At 41.6% G+C, this 15,980-nt stretch overlaps 1 protein-coding gene across 3 annotated transcripts in view; it reads left to right on the top strand.

Annotated features, from left to right (window-relative positions):
- The window catches only part of LOC122773357 (alpha-2-macroglobulin), a 36,371-nt gene that overhangs the window by 13,153 nt on the left and 7,238 nt on the right, over positions 1-15,980 (top strand). For all 3 annotated transcript variants that reach the window (XR_006360882.1, XM_044031984.1, XM_044031982.1), the window contains 14 exons: positions 1,164-1,309; positions 1,881-2,030; positions 2,232-2,405; positions 2,990-3,074; positions 3,346-3,487; positions 4,607-4,832; positions 4,970-5,096; positions 7,080-7,201; positions 9,649-9,700; positions 10,208-10,291; positions 10,389-10,565; positions 11,180-11,261; positions 11,972-12,128; positions 14,355-14,429. Coding sequence is in view for 2 of the 3 variants with exons in the window: in XM_044031984.1 (XP_043887919.1) it covers positions 1,164-1,309; positions 1,881-2,030; positions 2,232-2,405; positions 2,990-3,074; positions 3,346-3,487; positions 4,607-4,832; positions 4,970-5,096; positions 7,080-7,201; positions 9,649-9,700; positions 10,208-10,291; positions 10,389-10,565; positions 11,180-11,261; positions 11,972-12,128; positions 14,355-14,429 (1,799 nt within the window). In the remaining variant the exon portion in view is untranslated. The remainder of the gene's footprint in view (positions 1-1,163; positions 1,310-1,880; positions 2,031-2,231; positions 2,406-2,989; positions 3,075-3,345; positions 3,488-4,606; positions 4,833-4,969; positions 5,097-7,079; positions 7,202-9,648; positions 9,701-10,207; positions 10,292-10,388; positions 10,566-11,179; positions 11,262-11,971; positions 12,129-14,354; positions 14,430-15,980) is intronic.

The raw sequence follows: 15,980 nt of genomic DNA on the forward strand, positions 1-15,980 counted from the left end.
TAACGTCTGGTTCCGTAATTTGTTTCTGGAACACTTTATATTTGCTCTGTTGAAATCCTCGTAATTAAAAGAAATTGATGTGTCTGTAGCCCTCACAATACTGTAAGGAACCAATTATTTCACCCAGACCACATGGAATGATAGGCTGCTTTGTCGCATCTTTCACTAACCCAGCGATTATCAGGCTCAGTACACAGGTGCTGGTGGTACCCGTGCATCACGACTGAGCGCTGGGAGTCACACAGATTTCTCACACTGTCATCTCTATGAGTCTGAAATGAATGATTTATTTGTGTTGTGTTCAACTTTGACTGTCATGTGATGTTGTGGCACATTCTCCACCTTTTCTCCTTGTGCTGCTGAGGAGCGCGCAAACTCATTGAGTCATTTTCAGTAGCTGTTAATCTTAAGTGTATATTATTTTTATTTTGGAAGTTGTTGTATTTTTTTTCTCCACAACAATCAATCACAACCCTTAATCAAAAGGACCGAGAACAATACCTAAATAAATTAGTACTAGCTGTCGGCAATAGTCTGCCTGACCCAGCTTCCATAAAAGACTGGCTAGATGATATTAGCAAGTGGGCAGCTATTCACTTCTACCTTATAGATGAAGCTAGCCCGTACACGCGAGAAAGTCTATGCTCATACTCAAGTCTTACAAGGAGCGTTTTTAGCACGCCATGTTAGCCGGCCAGCAGCTAACTACAAGCTAGCTACGTCCAAGACCACAACATAACTTTATGCAGCATATGTTTCATATACATATGTGCATTGATACACACATTTCTGTGAAATCCAGGCTTGTCATGGTAATGTAACAGAAAGAGCTGATAAACGATAACTTACGTTTGATAGCTACAAACGCGAGCCTCTTTGACTGCAGTAGCATCACCACAGTCTTCTCTTTTTAACGCTTGGAGCCACAGACCATGTTTGACCCTGTAGAGATTCTGAAGAACTTGACACCATTGTTGGTTCTATTTTCACAGCCAACGACGTTACAAGTTGGCATCTGTTGTACAAGTTAATGGTACGAGTGTGTTTTCTGACCCCAAATGCCGCGCGCACATTTCTGTGACGTGGCTCTGGAAAGGGTCTATATCCCAGTGGTGAGGACGCTATTGAAATTGTCATTTGTTTGTGTTTGTTTTCTGCTTTAGTCAACAAAGGCCAAGTGTCCATAACTCTACAGCAGGTGAAAAACCTGGCTCCATTTGCTCAGGTGGTGGTTTACAGTGTGATGCCCAATGGAGAGGCTGTGGCTGACAGCCAGGACTTCCCCATTCAGCAGTGTCTCAATAACAAGGTAGCTTTCATGTACATGTTCCGTGAGAATATGTTTTCAGATAATATACAATTGTTTCATATTTGTTAATTCATAATATTTTACAATCCTGTTAATAATTGAATTCCGCACTAACAGACATTATCACCTTTATGTCAAATTATGCACTGCAATATATTATTCTTACATAAAATTCAGTTGCTTTTTGGCTTTAAAATGTGCTTGGTATATAGATTTTTGTGTTTTTTTTACAGATACTACAAGACAATTGAATGTGTGTGAATTTAAATTATTTTCATCCACACACACAAAAAAAGAGTCCATATTTTGGTTCATGAATTCAAGCTTTAATTCCGTAGCTAGTTTTAATAACATTTTATTAAGATTCTTAGAGGTTAACGGACAATGTCTTCTAGGTGTGTTGTTTGTATTTGTAAGCTATTGGAAAATGATTGTAGCGATGCAGAGGAAAACGATGAACTGTGGGAAAATGCAGGCTCCCCCTTGTGGCACTTACTAATAAATAAATTGTTAATAATTGTAATAACAATAATATATTAACGAGTGACTCTCCACTGTGTTGTCTTTGCAGGTGTCTCTGAAGTTCTCTTCTGTCCAGAGTCTTCCAGCAGAGAAGACCACACTCAGTCTCCAGGCTCAGCCGGGCTCCATGTGTTCCGTCAGGGCCATCGACCAGAGCGTGCTCCTGCTGCAGCCAGAGCAGGAGCTCTCTGCCAAATACGTACGTCGGCGATTCCCTGCTGCGTGCACAAGCAGACGAACGTGACAACTCTTATGGTCACATGAGGTTGATCCTCCTGTAGTTACTTTCGATGGGAGGCTTCAAACTCATGCAGCCCCCCCACCCCCCGCCCCATGTGGCCTGCTTGTTAAATGTGTGACATTTTGTTGGCCCCATCATTAACCCACTGTTTGTGTGCAGGTTTACAGTCTGCTGCCTGTGAAGAGGATGTCAGGATACAGCCATTACGTTGAAGACAATGAGCCATATCCCTGCTTGGAGCCTGATCTCGTATTGAACGCCCCTCGTCGAGCACAGCGATCGATCTACTTTGGACGTTCTGATGAGAAGGATGATGTTTACAGCATCTTTGAGGTAGAACGTTATTTTGATTGATCTTTATGTTTCTGTTGAATGTCTTTAGTCTCTAGAATCTTTTTTCTATAACTCTCTCCGTCATAATTTCATCACCAATCTCTTTTATAAATCCAATTTTTGTTCTCCCTGTGTCCTTCTACCCCTCTCTTTCTATTCTTATGTTTGTCCTTTAAGTATCAGGGTATTTGGATCTTATTTTAAAGGTCCAGTGTGTAATGATTAAAAACATCTAATGGTGAGACTGCAGATTGCAACTCCTCCAATCACCCGCCTGTTCCAAAGCGTGTTACGTGAACTACGGTGGCCTCTGCGCACCAGGAAGGATTTTCTTCTTCTTCTTCTCCTTCTCAGCGGAGTTAACTTGTGTTCCAATAATTGAAATGAATGCTCTGGCTGATGTGTCTGTTCGGACTGTTGTAGAAACTTGCTGGTGCTGGGGATTATATTCATTATCTGCCAATAAACCATCTGATATGTTGCATACTGGACCTTTAAAGAATGTATTTGAGGCACAGAGTACCAACACAACTTGACTCTCTCTCTCTCTCTGTCTCTTTCTCTCCCTCTCTCTCCCCTTCTAGAAAGTTGGAATCAAAATCGTGACCAACTCTGACGTGAAAAAACCTCACAACTGCTTCCAATTATATTCCAGTGAAGCTTTACTAGGTATGATTTACTCAATGTCTTATGATGCCGCTTGTATTTGACATGGACTGTCCATTCCAAACCACCGTTAAACATTATATAACGACTCTATTTACATTTTCACAAAAGCATTACCATTTGTCAAAATGCCAAGAACTGTGTTACTCATCCAATTGGAATAAAACTGTTTGTTGTTGACTGTTTGTTTATTTTCTGGGAACTGGTTTTAGTTGGGTAAGTTGTATAATAATAATAATTATTATCATTATTTTTCTTCTATTTGTTTTTTTAGACGAGGAAGACGCGCTCGTTCCCATGGCCGTCAACATGATGCCAGAAAATGCAGAGGTTCCTGTGAAAAATAAAGAAGCGAAGAAGGAAACTATCAGGACCTTCTTCCCTGAGACCTGGATCTGGGATCTAGTTTCTGTGGGGTAAAAAAAAAAAATTTATATCCTGTTAAAAAAAGAAAGAGTGTGTTTTCTAGATTCCTAGATGTATGTATTATACCACTGGCCAGTATGAAAAAACCACACCCAGAACACAGACTGTGTTGTGATTGGCCAGCCAACGAGAGCGTTCCCACTGTCCTGTGATTGGCCAGGTACCTGGAAGTGACGTCATTAGCACGCCAGCTCTCAGATACACAGCTCCCCCTCTGGCACGGTGGATGCTCTGCATCTCAGCAGCTACAACCAGAGTAGTTCTTCTTCTTCTGCGGTTGAATGTACGCAACCGGATGTGCCCGGACTAGTGCCCGCACCAGGCGGCGCTACAGTGGTGAGAGGAGTGGTGAGGATTTCTGATGACATCATCAGCAAACGGAAGTGCCTTTCCGCTTCACAGAGCCCAGGAAAACAATACAACACTATTTTCTCAGCAGTGGCTGAACTGTTTGTTCTGAAACTTTAGGGTTTCATAAATAAGGTCATGACGCAGATACACACACAAACGCAGCGTTAATTGGAGCTTCTGGTCTATGTGGCCTTTAACTTTTGTTTGAGTTGACAGTAGCTACACAACCCAACAACAACAACAACAACAACAACAACAACCTATCAAACAGATAAAAAAAAAGTCCAGGCTTCCTTAAGGTTGTAAATGAGTGTTTCTCAAACTTTTTATACCAAGAAAACATTGAGCTCTCAAAGTAACACCATCATCACCGACGTTAAAATACAGTGGTGTAAATAGGCCGAGCAAAGTCAGATACAGACTCTCCATCCTCGTCTTCCTCACCTATACTTCACACACTGGTATAGTGACATTAGATGTCCTTCAAGCACCACCAGAGGAAACTCCACAGTTTGAGAACCATGGATGTAGATGATTTGTGAGGCCCGTCCATGACAGCCTTTTCTAACTAGAAGCTCAAGTTTGTGTCCACAGAGAGGAACTCTGGGCTTTTACATGACAGCACGCAGCAGTTATTCATCCACTCATGGCTCCATCACTAAGTTTAAATGTGTTGTTTTGTGACGTCTGTGAGTTCAAACACAGAGGTCACGCGGCAGATATTTGTTTCCAGTTGTAACTCTTGTTTGTCCGCACAGAGACGGCGGGTCAGTAGATGTGGAGAAGACCGTCCCCGACACCATCACCAAGTGGGAAGCTGGAGCTTTCTGTGTCTCCCCCATCGGCTTTGGCGTGTCCCCCAACATTGGACTGACTGCCTTCCAGCCGTTCTTTGTCAGTCTCACTCTGCCCTACTCTGTCATCAGAGGGGAGGTCTTCACACTCAAAGCCACAGTCTTCAACTATCTCACCAAATGCATGATGGTAAATGTGTGAATGAAGGCGACAGACGTGTATGAGAACGTTGCTGATGAACTTGACTTGTGGCTGTCGGCTACAGTTTGCCTGAATGTTTATCTTTCTGAGAGGATTTGAATGTTTCAAATCGTGTCTGTGTGCAGGTGAATGTTAAACTGACTGACTCGAGCCAGTTCACCTTCAGAAACTGTGATGGCTGCCAGTACACTGTGTGTCTGTGTGGAGAGGAGAGCAGGACCTTCTCATGGATCGTCACTCCGACAGCTCTGGGTAATAACGGCACAGGTTACATGATGATGTCACACATCGTTTGTTGTGTCTGCGCTGAACATTAAACACGTAGACATTTAGAAATTAGAGATCAACTCGTGTATCGTGTTGGTCATCATTTTCATTTTAAGGCTCTTGAAGGTTTTTGAAAGTCGTCCTAAATAGACACAGGTCATTGAAAGTGCTTGATTTTTGTCCCCCTCGTCTGTGACGACGCCACCTGCTGTTTCATGCGCTGCATTGCTTGATGGTCTACACAGAACAAACGTCGCGTCGTAATTACTAGCGGTGTTGTGGACACTGTCTCTCTCTCTGCACCGTTGAGTTGACATGCATGCAGTCCACTTAACAAAATGCTTCCTGCTGCTGCCACCTTGTGGATACAGTTCAAATAAGTTTGTCATTAGGCCACTGGTGACGACAAATTCTCATAGAATAGCATGAAACTGACTGATTTCTGATGTTTTTCTCTTTTATGAAGGGGGGTTCGAGCACTTCTGGCCAATTAATCAGCCTCAGCTTTGTCATTCTTCAAATTATTATTTTGTTAATATTTTAAAAAATCACTATCTTTATCTATTTTGGAAGAATATTTAAACCACAATTATTCGCGACATTTTGTTTTGAGTGATTCTTGCATTTCTATTTCACTTTGCTGCAATTATAGGACAGATGTTGTCACCTGAGAGATGAAACATTCAAGTTTGCACATGTGGCCCTTCCACTGTAGAGCTGCAATCTATACAAATAACACCATGCTGTAACCTGCTGTAACTTAACGGCTTTGCACATAATGTCACAAAATTACAAATAATTAAATGTGATGTGATCAAAAGAAAGATTGGTTAAAACAAATTTGGTCTCAAAAAGAAGCAGCGGCAGCTCCAGTCATTCCACTGAATAAAAAAAAATACACCAACTCTTCAAAATATTATTTCATATATATATATATCTATATGTGTGTATATATATATATAGATATGTATATATAGATATATATATCTATATATATATATATATATATATGTGTATTTATATATATATATAGATATGTATATATATATTTATCTATATATATATATATAGATATGTATTTATATATATATATATATATATATATATATATATATATATATATATATATATATATATATATATATATATATATATATATATATATATATATATATATATATACTGTATATGTACACGCAGGGTGACAGGAGTTCTGCACTGTAGCTTTAATTCGACATTTGGACTCCCTGCCTTTTTTTATTTCTGCTGAAATTTCCCAATCTACCCTTATTATTGTCACCACTTTTCACACCGTATGGATGAAATACTGCTGTTGTTTGTTTGGACCAATACAGCCCATAATACCTTCTTTAATGAAGATGAGACAGAACAAGCTAATTAATCTCCATTAAAGGTGTCGACAGCTGCTGCGTCTTCACTGCTGGAAGCAAAGGCAGGCGGCTGTCACCGTAACGCTGCCTGGTCTGAGAGCAGAGATTTCAATCAGCCTCCATCAGCCAGGATGGAGTTGATTCGCTTGTGAATGCCAAATTGCACTCCTCTAACTCCCCCTTAGAGGAATGCTGACAATCACTTGTACTAACAAGTCAGGTAGTAGCTCTGACGAAACACTCAGAAACCTCTCCCTCGGGGGGTGATCTGTACTTGTCCTCCGTGTGAAGGATTGTGGGCTGCGAGGGGAAGAGGGGAGGGTGTGGGAGATGGAGCCGTGTGGGAGAGAGGTGGTATAATAAGGCAACAAATGGGGATTAATGAGGGCAAATAAGATAGGAAGCAGGGGGAGGAAGTAAAGCACACAGAGGAGGGATGGAGGAAGAGGGTGGATAATGAGTTGGGTTGAGAAGCAGATGGGGAGAGATTTTTTTGCCTCAGAATGCAAAATGTGACTGTGTGACAGGGCAAGTCAGTGCTAATCAATACAGCTGTGCTGTTTGTTTGTGCACACAGGTGAGGTGAGCGTGAAGGTCAGCGCTGAGGCCATGAAGACTGATCTACTATGTGGCAATGAGGTGGTCACCGTCCCCGACGTGGGCCAGATCGACACGGTGATCCGGCCCCTCCTGGTGGAGGTCAGTGACTGACAGACGTGACGCTTCAGTCGTGTCGGGAACCCAAATTCTGTTCTATCACGAACGATGTGTAAAACATTGGTGCCTCATCTTGAGTGAGTGACAGACGATATAGTTTTACATGTCTTAAATAAACCATTTTGACATGAAACAGTAGGACAAACAGATTTTAGCCAGGGATGGGTTAGTGAACAGGCCTACCAGGGCCGAGCCCAAGGACCCAAGGGCTCAGGGGCCCTGAAACCCAAGCCTTAGCCCTACTTTACTGATTTTTGCACTACTTTTGTATGCATGCTAACATTTAAATGGGGCCCTGAAGCCACATGACACTCGATATTAGGGATGCACCGATATGACTATTTCCGCCGATACTGATATCCGATATTAATATTGCTGCTATGGCCGATAACCGATATCTACCGATATCAATATATGTTTTAAAAAAAAGTTTCTGAGATGATAAAAGTTTGTACAGAATGAAAATCACGCAAGCTGAATTTTTGAATGTCTTCCTTTATTTTCAAAACATGTTTTACCTCCAAATAACAAGGTCACATAAGACACAAGTAACCAACTACAAGTAAAGGTTTTTAGAAACCTTTACCACTTGTAGCAAGTGTGTAACTAAATTAAAGTACAGTTTAACTCCCTCAACTCACTAAACTCCTGTGAGAAAGTTTGGATCATAAATTACAAACATGAACATGAATAAAAATAATACCCTGCCAAAGTTACTGTAACCTAGATAAGGGCGTCTATACTGGGTATGTAAATAAAGTCAACAACCCTTCCTCCCGGCAACAACAACCGCGCCACTTCCCTTCACAATAAAACTACACAACAAATATGAGAAACAATACCTGACAAGCTCTACTAAGAGCTGCCATAATAAAGAAAACATGTTAAAATACTTTATCAAACTTGCCAGTATTCATGGCAACCAGATATTTATTCAATTGCAAAACATCGGAAAAGTAGCGCCGACTTGGCAGGTTGTTGCGGGGTTCAATATGCGCTATCAACCGTCGGAACCCTCGGCTGGTCGTCAAGAGCAATCATTTCCATTACCTTGATCGTTATTGCCCTGGCCAATGTCTTCCTTTGGTCGAGTCCCAGCTGCGCTGCTTTCTTTTTGTCTGCCGCCTAATGTTACTAGCGTTAGCTTCCTGCCGTTGTTTGTGTACTTCAGGGTGGCGGTTTTTCAAATGACATAATCAAATTTGTGGTATTGAATGACTTGACGCGAAACCCTCCGCGCATTACCTCGACTTTGCAAATGTTGCATAATGCTTTTTGCGTATCTTCAATTGACACCCTGAAAAATCGCCCACACCACTGACATTCTCTCTCCTCAACACACACACACACACACCTTGTGCTGCGCTTGCACGCTGTCATGTGCCCAAACAAATGCCGCATGGCCTCCCCTTCCCGACACAAATACACAAACAGCAATTAGACGGGTATAAACATCGGTTGTTAAAATCGGCGCAGTTTTACTCATTGAACCGATGCCGATATGTTAACAAATGACGAACATCGGCCGATAACAATATTAATGCCGATATATCGTGCATCCCTACTCGATATGTCATGATGTATCTTAAAAAGGACCCATCGATAATGTAGCATGGTAACACTCATGATTATGTCTTTATATGGCCCTGTTATCCACCCCTGATGTCTAGGCATGGCGCTCCATCAATTATATGATATGTCTAATATGTAATTAGCCAGGTGTTTGCTGACTAACAGCACATAGTGGTAGGCCTTTACCTGGGGGATTCCTTAAATGACAACTAAAATGTTTTTTTAGTTGTCAGGAGCCCAGGGGCTAGTGTTGTAGTCAAGACCACCTAAACCGAGACCAAGTCGAGCCCAAGACCACAGTGTATCGAGACCGAGGCAGTAAAAGCTGTGTTTTCTTTTGGAGGTGTTTATGCACAGGAAGTCTTTGTGGTTCAGGTAACCACATTTTATTATAGATGAGTTGGCTGACGTCTTCTCACGGCCTCTTCTCCTGTCACTCACATGCACTTTTGTGGTGGGCATGTGAAAGGGGGCGGGAGGGGTGACAGCTGTTCGCTCAGCTCGCTTGGAACCTTGTCAGAGCAGGTAATAAAAAAAGAAAAGACCAGGTACTATCACTAATGGAAAAGCAAAAGAGAGTCCAGTCGTGCTGGAACTGTGTAGTGGAAAAGCACCATTAGGATTTCACTCCAGTTTTGAAGAGTCACGTCACACCAAATACTTGTCATTTGTGATCGTTTTCTGTTTTTTAATAATGCATTCATGTATTTTCTGCTTGTATTCTAATGAAGAGATTGACGTGAGGTTATTTATGGTCACGATAGCATTGTTAAAACAACACGTGTAATAGTGGCCTGAGACTTTTACACAGTACTTTATCATTTATATATTATACTCTCTCTCTCTCACACCTCAAGGCTGAAGGAACACCAGTGATGGTCGGTCACAACGCTCTCCTCTGCCCCGCAGGTAAACACTGATCTACAGCTACACTTATCTTAATGCCTCTGGGTGAACGGCCAGCTTGACCCACGTGTTGAAAACCCATGATTCATGCGTCTTTAAACCTGTTTTGCTCTGGGTGACTCACACATGTTCATGTCCTGGTCGTGTCTCAGTGACGGCCGTTTACTCTTTACATGGTTATCACACCACATGTATACGTTTCAGTTGATTTAGCGGATCATGTTGTAATGACATGATCAGTGAAATGATTATCTGTGTTATTAACTCGATATTTGACAGTTAGAGACATTATTCCCTGTCATGAACATGGTCTGTGGACCTGATTGGAACAGGGATCACTGGATTTGGTCTCAACACTTTAAATGGGGTTCCCCATTCAAGTTTCTCTCTACATTCATGTAGAGGGACCAGCTTTAAGTGGAGACATTACTACAGTTAGACAGTAGATATGTTGTTTGTTTGTTTGTTTGTTTGTTTCTGGTGCCATCTTGTGTTGTGTCTCTGTTGCAGAGAGGCCGGCAGAGAAGAAAGTCTCTCTACTGATGCCGGAGATGTTTGTGGCAGGATCAGCCAGGGCCTCCGTCTCTGTGCTGGGTTAGTAACATGACGTGTTGAAGTGCTGCTGAGCAAGTATTTGCAAAGGTAAAACGTTAACCCGCATGTCACGTTTTTGTGTTCACGGCTCTTGCAGGTGATCTGATGGGTCGGGCCATGAAGAACCTGGACAAGCTGCTGGCCATGCCGTACGGCTGTGGAGAGCAGAACATGGTGCTGTTCGCCCCCAACATCTTCATCCTCAACTACCTGAAAAGCACCGGTCAGCTGACCAAGGCCATTCAGGACAGAGCCACAAGCTTCCTGGAGAGTGGTGAGCATTAACAGGCTTAACTTCAAATATTTGCCAGATTTTCCCATCAGCTTCAGTACTTCATAACCCCTCATGATGGCGCTCATCAAAGCAATGAAGGAGACATGAACTGAATTCTACTCCACAGAGAGATAATGGGAGATATGGGCTTTATCTTTATATATATGGTCATTGTTATCACTGTGTGTGTCTGTGTGTGTCTGTGTGTCTGTGTGTTGTTTGAATGTATCATGATTGATGTCCATTCCTGACACCAGTTCAGACAGCGTCCCGACCTGGTGTCAAACCACGGCTGGACTGAGACGGATGGGGGTCATGAAACAGGGAGGGGTCGGCGCACTTTGACTCACGTCGTAGATTTTGACCCGGGATAACCCGGATTACTGTGTCAGATGATGGATTACAGTTACATTGTCAGATAATTCAGCTGATAATATTCCTTAAATAACAGTTAACAGCCAACATGTGTCATCATCACAGCTGCATTCAGCTCAATGACGTCTGTTAGTTTTTTAATCCTGAACAGATTAATGCTGAAGGGCTTCTATAGGTGAAGGAGCAATATTATATAAATGTGACCATACTGTGTATGTGTGTGTGTGTGTGTGTTGTAGGATATCAGAGAGAGCTCACCTACAAACATGACGATGGTTCCTACAGCGCCTTTGGCAAGAGTGATGCATCTGGAAACACCTGGTCAGTAAAGAAAATAAAACAATCATTTGTCCAGTATTCAGTTTTTCTATAATGTCGTGATATTCACAGATTAGTGTTATCAGCTATGCATTATACATCATTTAGGACAACAGTGACAACTGCTTCCTTCTCAGTTTACACAAAGACTACACTACACTGAGATGACGAATGCAGTACATTAAAAACGTGATTTTAAAGAACGGAGCTTTAACTGTATTTCTATTTGTGGCAATAAGTGGTTTATCATAACTATTTTGATCATTCGATTAATCAATTTGTAGCTTTTTTCATGATTAAAACAAGATCTTTGATAGTTTAAGCTTCTTAAATGTGAGTATTTTCTTCATTTCTTTGCTCTGGATAACAAAGAAATCATTAAAAGTGAATCAATTTGGTTTGTGAACAAAACAAGACATTTGAGAACATCATCATTTCCAGGTTTGACAAAGACCGATCAACATTTTTTAAGGTTTTCTGACATTTTATGGACCAAACGATTAATCGGTTAATCCAGAAAATAATTGACAGATTATGAAAATAATTGTTAGCTGCAGCTCTAGATTCCAGACAACATTCCAGCTGATCTATGTGTCATAAAATGTTGTTGAAATGGTGAAGTTTTAAAGCTCCAGTGCAAAGGAACTCTATGTTGTATGTTTAGGTGTTTGATGCCGTGTGCGTGTGCGTGTGCGTGTGCGTGTGCTTTCTAGGCTGACCTCTTTCGTGATGAAGTCCTTCGGTGGGGCGAGACCTTACATTTTCGTGGATGCCCGTTACATTGTCGACGCCAGACGTTGGCTTTCGTCACACCAGCGACCCGATGGCTGCATCCAATCTGTGGGAAAGCTCCTTCACAATGGCATGAAGGTAATGACAGATCAGTCTGAGTGGTTTGTGTTGTGGATCCTCCGAGCAGCTGAGGAAATAGCCCAAACAATAATAATTGCGGTGTCATGAACAAAGGTTTTCTTTAAGGTCAAGTTGTGATTATCTGTAGCTGGCAAACCTCAAGCCTCAAAGGTTTTCAGTGGTGAGTCTGAGCTCCACCTGCAACTATGAACCAAACTCATGTTAGAATGTTACACACATTCAGTCACAGCCGCTCTCATCAGACCTCCGTCTGATTGTAGAATGACAATAAAGATGATTTCCTTTCACTTTTTTCCTTCCAACTCGTCAATACTAGCTGTTAATCACTCTCTCTTGTCTCTCTCTTGTCTCTCTCTTGTCCCTCCCGTGTCTCTCTCTCAAGGCCCCTCCCTGTCTCTCTCTGTGTCCCTCCCGTGTCCTCTCTCTTGTCTCTCTCTCTCTCTCTCCCTCCTGTGTCTCCCTGTCCCTGTCTTGTCTGTCTCTTCTCTCTTTGTCTCTCTCTCTGTCTCTCTCTAAGTGTCTGTGCCTCTCTCTTGTCCCTCCTCCCTCTCTTGTCTGTCTCTCTCTCTCTTGTCTCTCTGTCTCTCTCTTTGTCCATTCTCTCTCTGTGTCCCTCTCTTGTCTGTCTCTTCTGTCTCTGTCTCTCTTGTCCCTCCTGTCTCTCTGCGCTTCTCTCTGTGTCCCTCTGTCCCTCTCTCTTCTCTCTTGTCCCTCTCTTGTCCCTCCCGTGTCTCTCTCTGTCACTCCCTGTCCCTCTCTTGTCTGTCTCTTCTCTCTCTTGTCCCTCCCGTGTCTCTCTTGTCTCTCTCTGTGTCCCTCTCTTGTCTGTCTCTTGTCTCTCTCTGTGTCCCTCCCGTGTCTGTCTCTTGTCCCTCTCTTGTCTCTGTCTCTCCCTGTCTCTGTCTCTCTCTCCCCTCCTGTGTCCCTCCTCTCTCTGTGTCCCTCCGTCCCTCTCTTGTCCCTCCCGCTCTCTCCCTTGTCCCTTCCGTGTCTCTCTGCCTCTCTCTGTGTCCCTCCGTGTCCCTCTCTCTGTCCCTCTCTTTCTCTCCCTTGTCCTCCCTGTCTCTCGCGCTCTCTGTGTCCCTCTTGTGTCCCTCTCTTGTCCCTCCCTGTCCCTCCTGTGTCCCTCTCTTGTCTCTCTGTGTCCCTCTCTTGTCTGTCTCTGTCTCAGTGGCACAGATGCACACTGGCAGCATAAACATCTGTGTGGTCAGACTCATGAAAACAAGCTTGAGCTGACGATCAAAGACGCCGTTAATGAGCGTGACAACGTTTCCCACATGTTACTGATATTCTTGCACCTGCTCAAACATTCACAGAAAACATGAAAGACACACACATTGATAGAAGTGTGTGTGTGTGTGTGTGTGTGTGTGTGTGTGTCTGTGTGTGTGAAGACAATAAATATCAGGGGTTTGCACAAGTATCTGTTTCATTGTTTAAAAAAAAGTTGCACAATTATTCCTTTGTGTTTCTCCTCCTGGTCACATGGTGTAGCAGGATGTATGGAGCCCATTATAGGTTTACATTTGAATTTACTTTTAAGTGCATTATCTAATGTACTTATTTTTCAATAATTAAAAAAAAAAGTTTTCAGATTTGTCTTTGCTCCATATAACAAATGAATGAAGACATTTGAGAGTGTCTTTATTTCTCTCGGTTTGGTAAACACTGAACAAGCCCCCTGGTGGTCATTCGAGAGAACGCGCGATTCAGACACTTTCCCGTTGGACATCACAAGACAAAATGTCTCTTTCTTTTGAATACACACTCGTCTCTCTCGCTCTTCTTGTTGTGTCAGAATTACATCATTTTTTTTTTTTTTATTAGAGACAACAATCGCACGTACTGAAGCGTGACATCGTGGCTGACAACTGCGCCGTTTTATCTGCTCATTCATACAAGATAAGCTCTTCAACTTCAAGCCTGCGCAGATCATATCGACTCTCTGCCAATACACCAGCTGATGATAATGGATGCTTGTAGAATTCATGTGTTTCATCACTGTGTTTATTGTCTCAGGGAAAGAGTGGAGTCTTTGTTCAGTGGACTTTAGGATCATGCAGGTGCTCATAAATGTCAGGAAACATACATTCAAAGTCTGAGTCATCATTAAGATCAGTTGAGTTAAAATATAAAAACAGAATTCAGATTCAGACGTTAGAGAACAGATGGACTGCGATGGTGACGGTGTGAATCATTCTCTGGTGTGTTTTCCATCAGGGAGGAGTGAGCGATGACGTGTCTCTGACCGCTTACATCGCTGCTGCCATGCTGGAGCTGGACGATAACGTCACGGTGAGTGTCCTCACTCTCAGTCCCTCCACACGTGTGTCTCCCTCCTGTCCTCGTGTGAAATATTGATTCCGTTAAAATCTTCAAAGACGATTATTCCTTTTAGATCGTGCCAACGCTGATGTGTCTCCTCCGCCTGTGTATTATTACGATACTCTGCTGCTCATCACATAAATATGTGTAGAGAACATAACGTTCTGCTAATGTCCTGTCAGACCGGGTTCATTTGTCACTTAAGGCCAGATAACACTTCCAACTGTATTTGTAAAACACATTTAAACAGCGAGGCCTTTTAAGGTCCTTTACAGGGAAGATTAACCCTTTCCTGACATTCCATTTTTTATTGTTTTTAATGTTATATATAATGTTTTTTTTCCACTTTAAACGAGTCAATCTTTTAAAGCCTGAAGTATGAATGTCAAATATTAATAATATTATGAAATTTTAACCCAATACTACAGCAGTTTTTGGGAAGTTGATATTTTCTGCTGCTAGGATCAAATTATATTTTTTTTGTTTTGTTTTTTTGGGGGGCTTGATACTGCAAAACAATGCATCAAATAATAATTGAATAATCTAATGATAATTATAATCAAATTCTCCTTGAAATGTATTTTTTTAATTATTGTAGTTTTTGGGGGGGTTTGATAAAAAAACCCAAAAACAAACAGCAGATTTGTGTGAACATACTGGCCTTTAAAGGGTTAAAATTTCAAAAATATCATTAATATTTGATATGTATATTTCAGGCCAAAGTGGCTTTAAATGACTCATCTAAAGTGGAAAAATATATTAATATATAATATTTTTTTTAAAGGAACTCTTAAGGGTTAAAGGCATCACAATAAATTGTAAGTTGGTGCACAGAAAATATGCATTTTAAAATAAATAAATTAACACTTAGATTAGGAAATAATGATTAAAAAAAAGATTCTTATCTAATCAGGCTGTGTCCAGTTTGTTCCAAATCTGTTCAGCATAGAAACTGAAAAATGAACCCTGACCCAGACAACCCGAGGAATCCAGATGGTTCATCACATCATGCATTTTTGACTCTAATGCACTTTAAAGTTTAAAAACTGTTTGTGTTGTTCTACATTCATTCCATGATTTTATAGAAATACACATCTGTTATAACAGAAAATTGTGTGATGAATTCGTTTTTTTTTAATCGATGGACGGCCCTAATCACAATACAACAATTCTGTGAGGTATTGCTATATAAGTGTCTTGTAATAGATTGATTAGCTGAGGAGAACTGGACGTCTGTGAAAAGTAAAAAATGCAGGATTTCTATGTTTGTTCACAACATCTAGAACTAAGTGTTTGTATTGAACGTGGATGGAGCATCTCTTAACGCAGCTTCTAAACTCAGTCGTCTTCAGACGCATAAACATGGTAAACAGATAATCCTGGATGAACAGGTTTTGAATATGACGCGACAGGTGACGCATGTGCTTGGTTTCTGAGTTCATGTTTACGTTGAGGGTGTTACACACTGGTTACTGTTACACATCATCGAGATCGTCATGTGTTTGAGTTTGACACACACGG

Source organism: Solea senegalensis, linkage group LG8, assembly GCF_019176455.1.
Source record: "Solea senegalensis isolate Sse05_10M linkage group LG8, IFAPA_SoseM_1, whole genome shotgun sequence".
Lineage (NCBI taxonomy): Eukaryota > Metazoa > Chordata > Actinopteri > Pleuronectiformes > Soleidae > Solea > Solea senegalensis.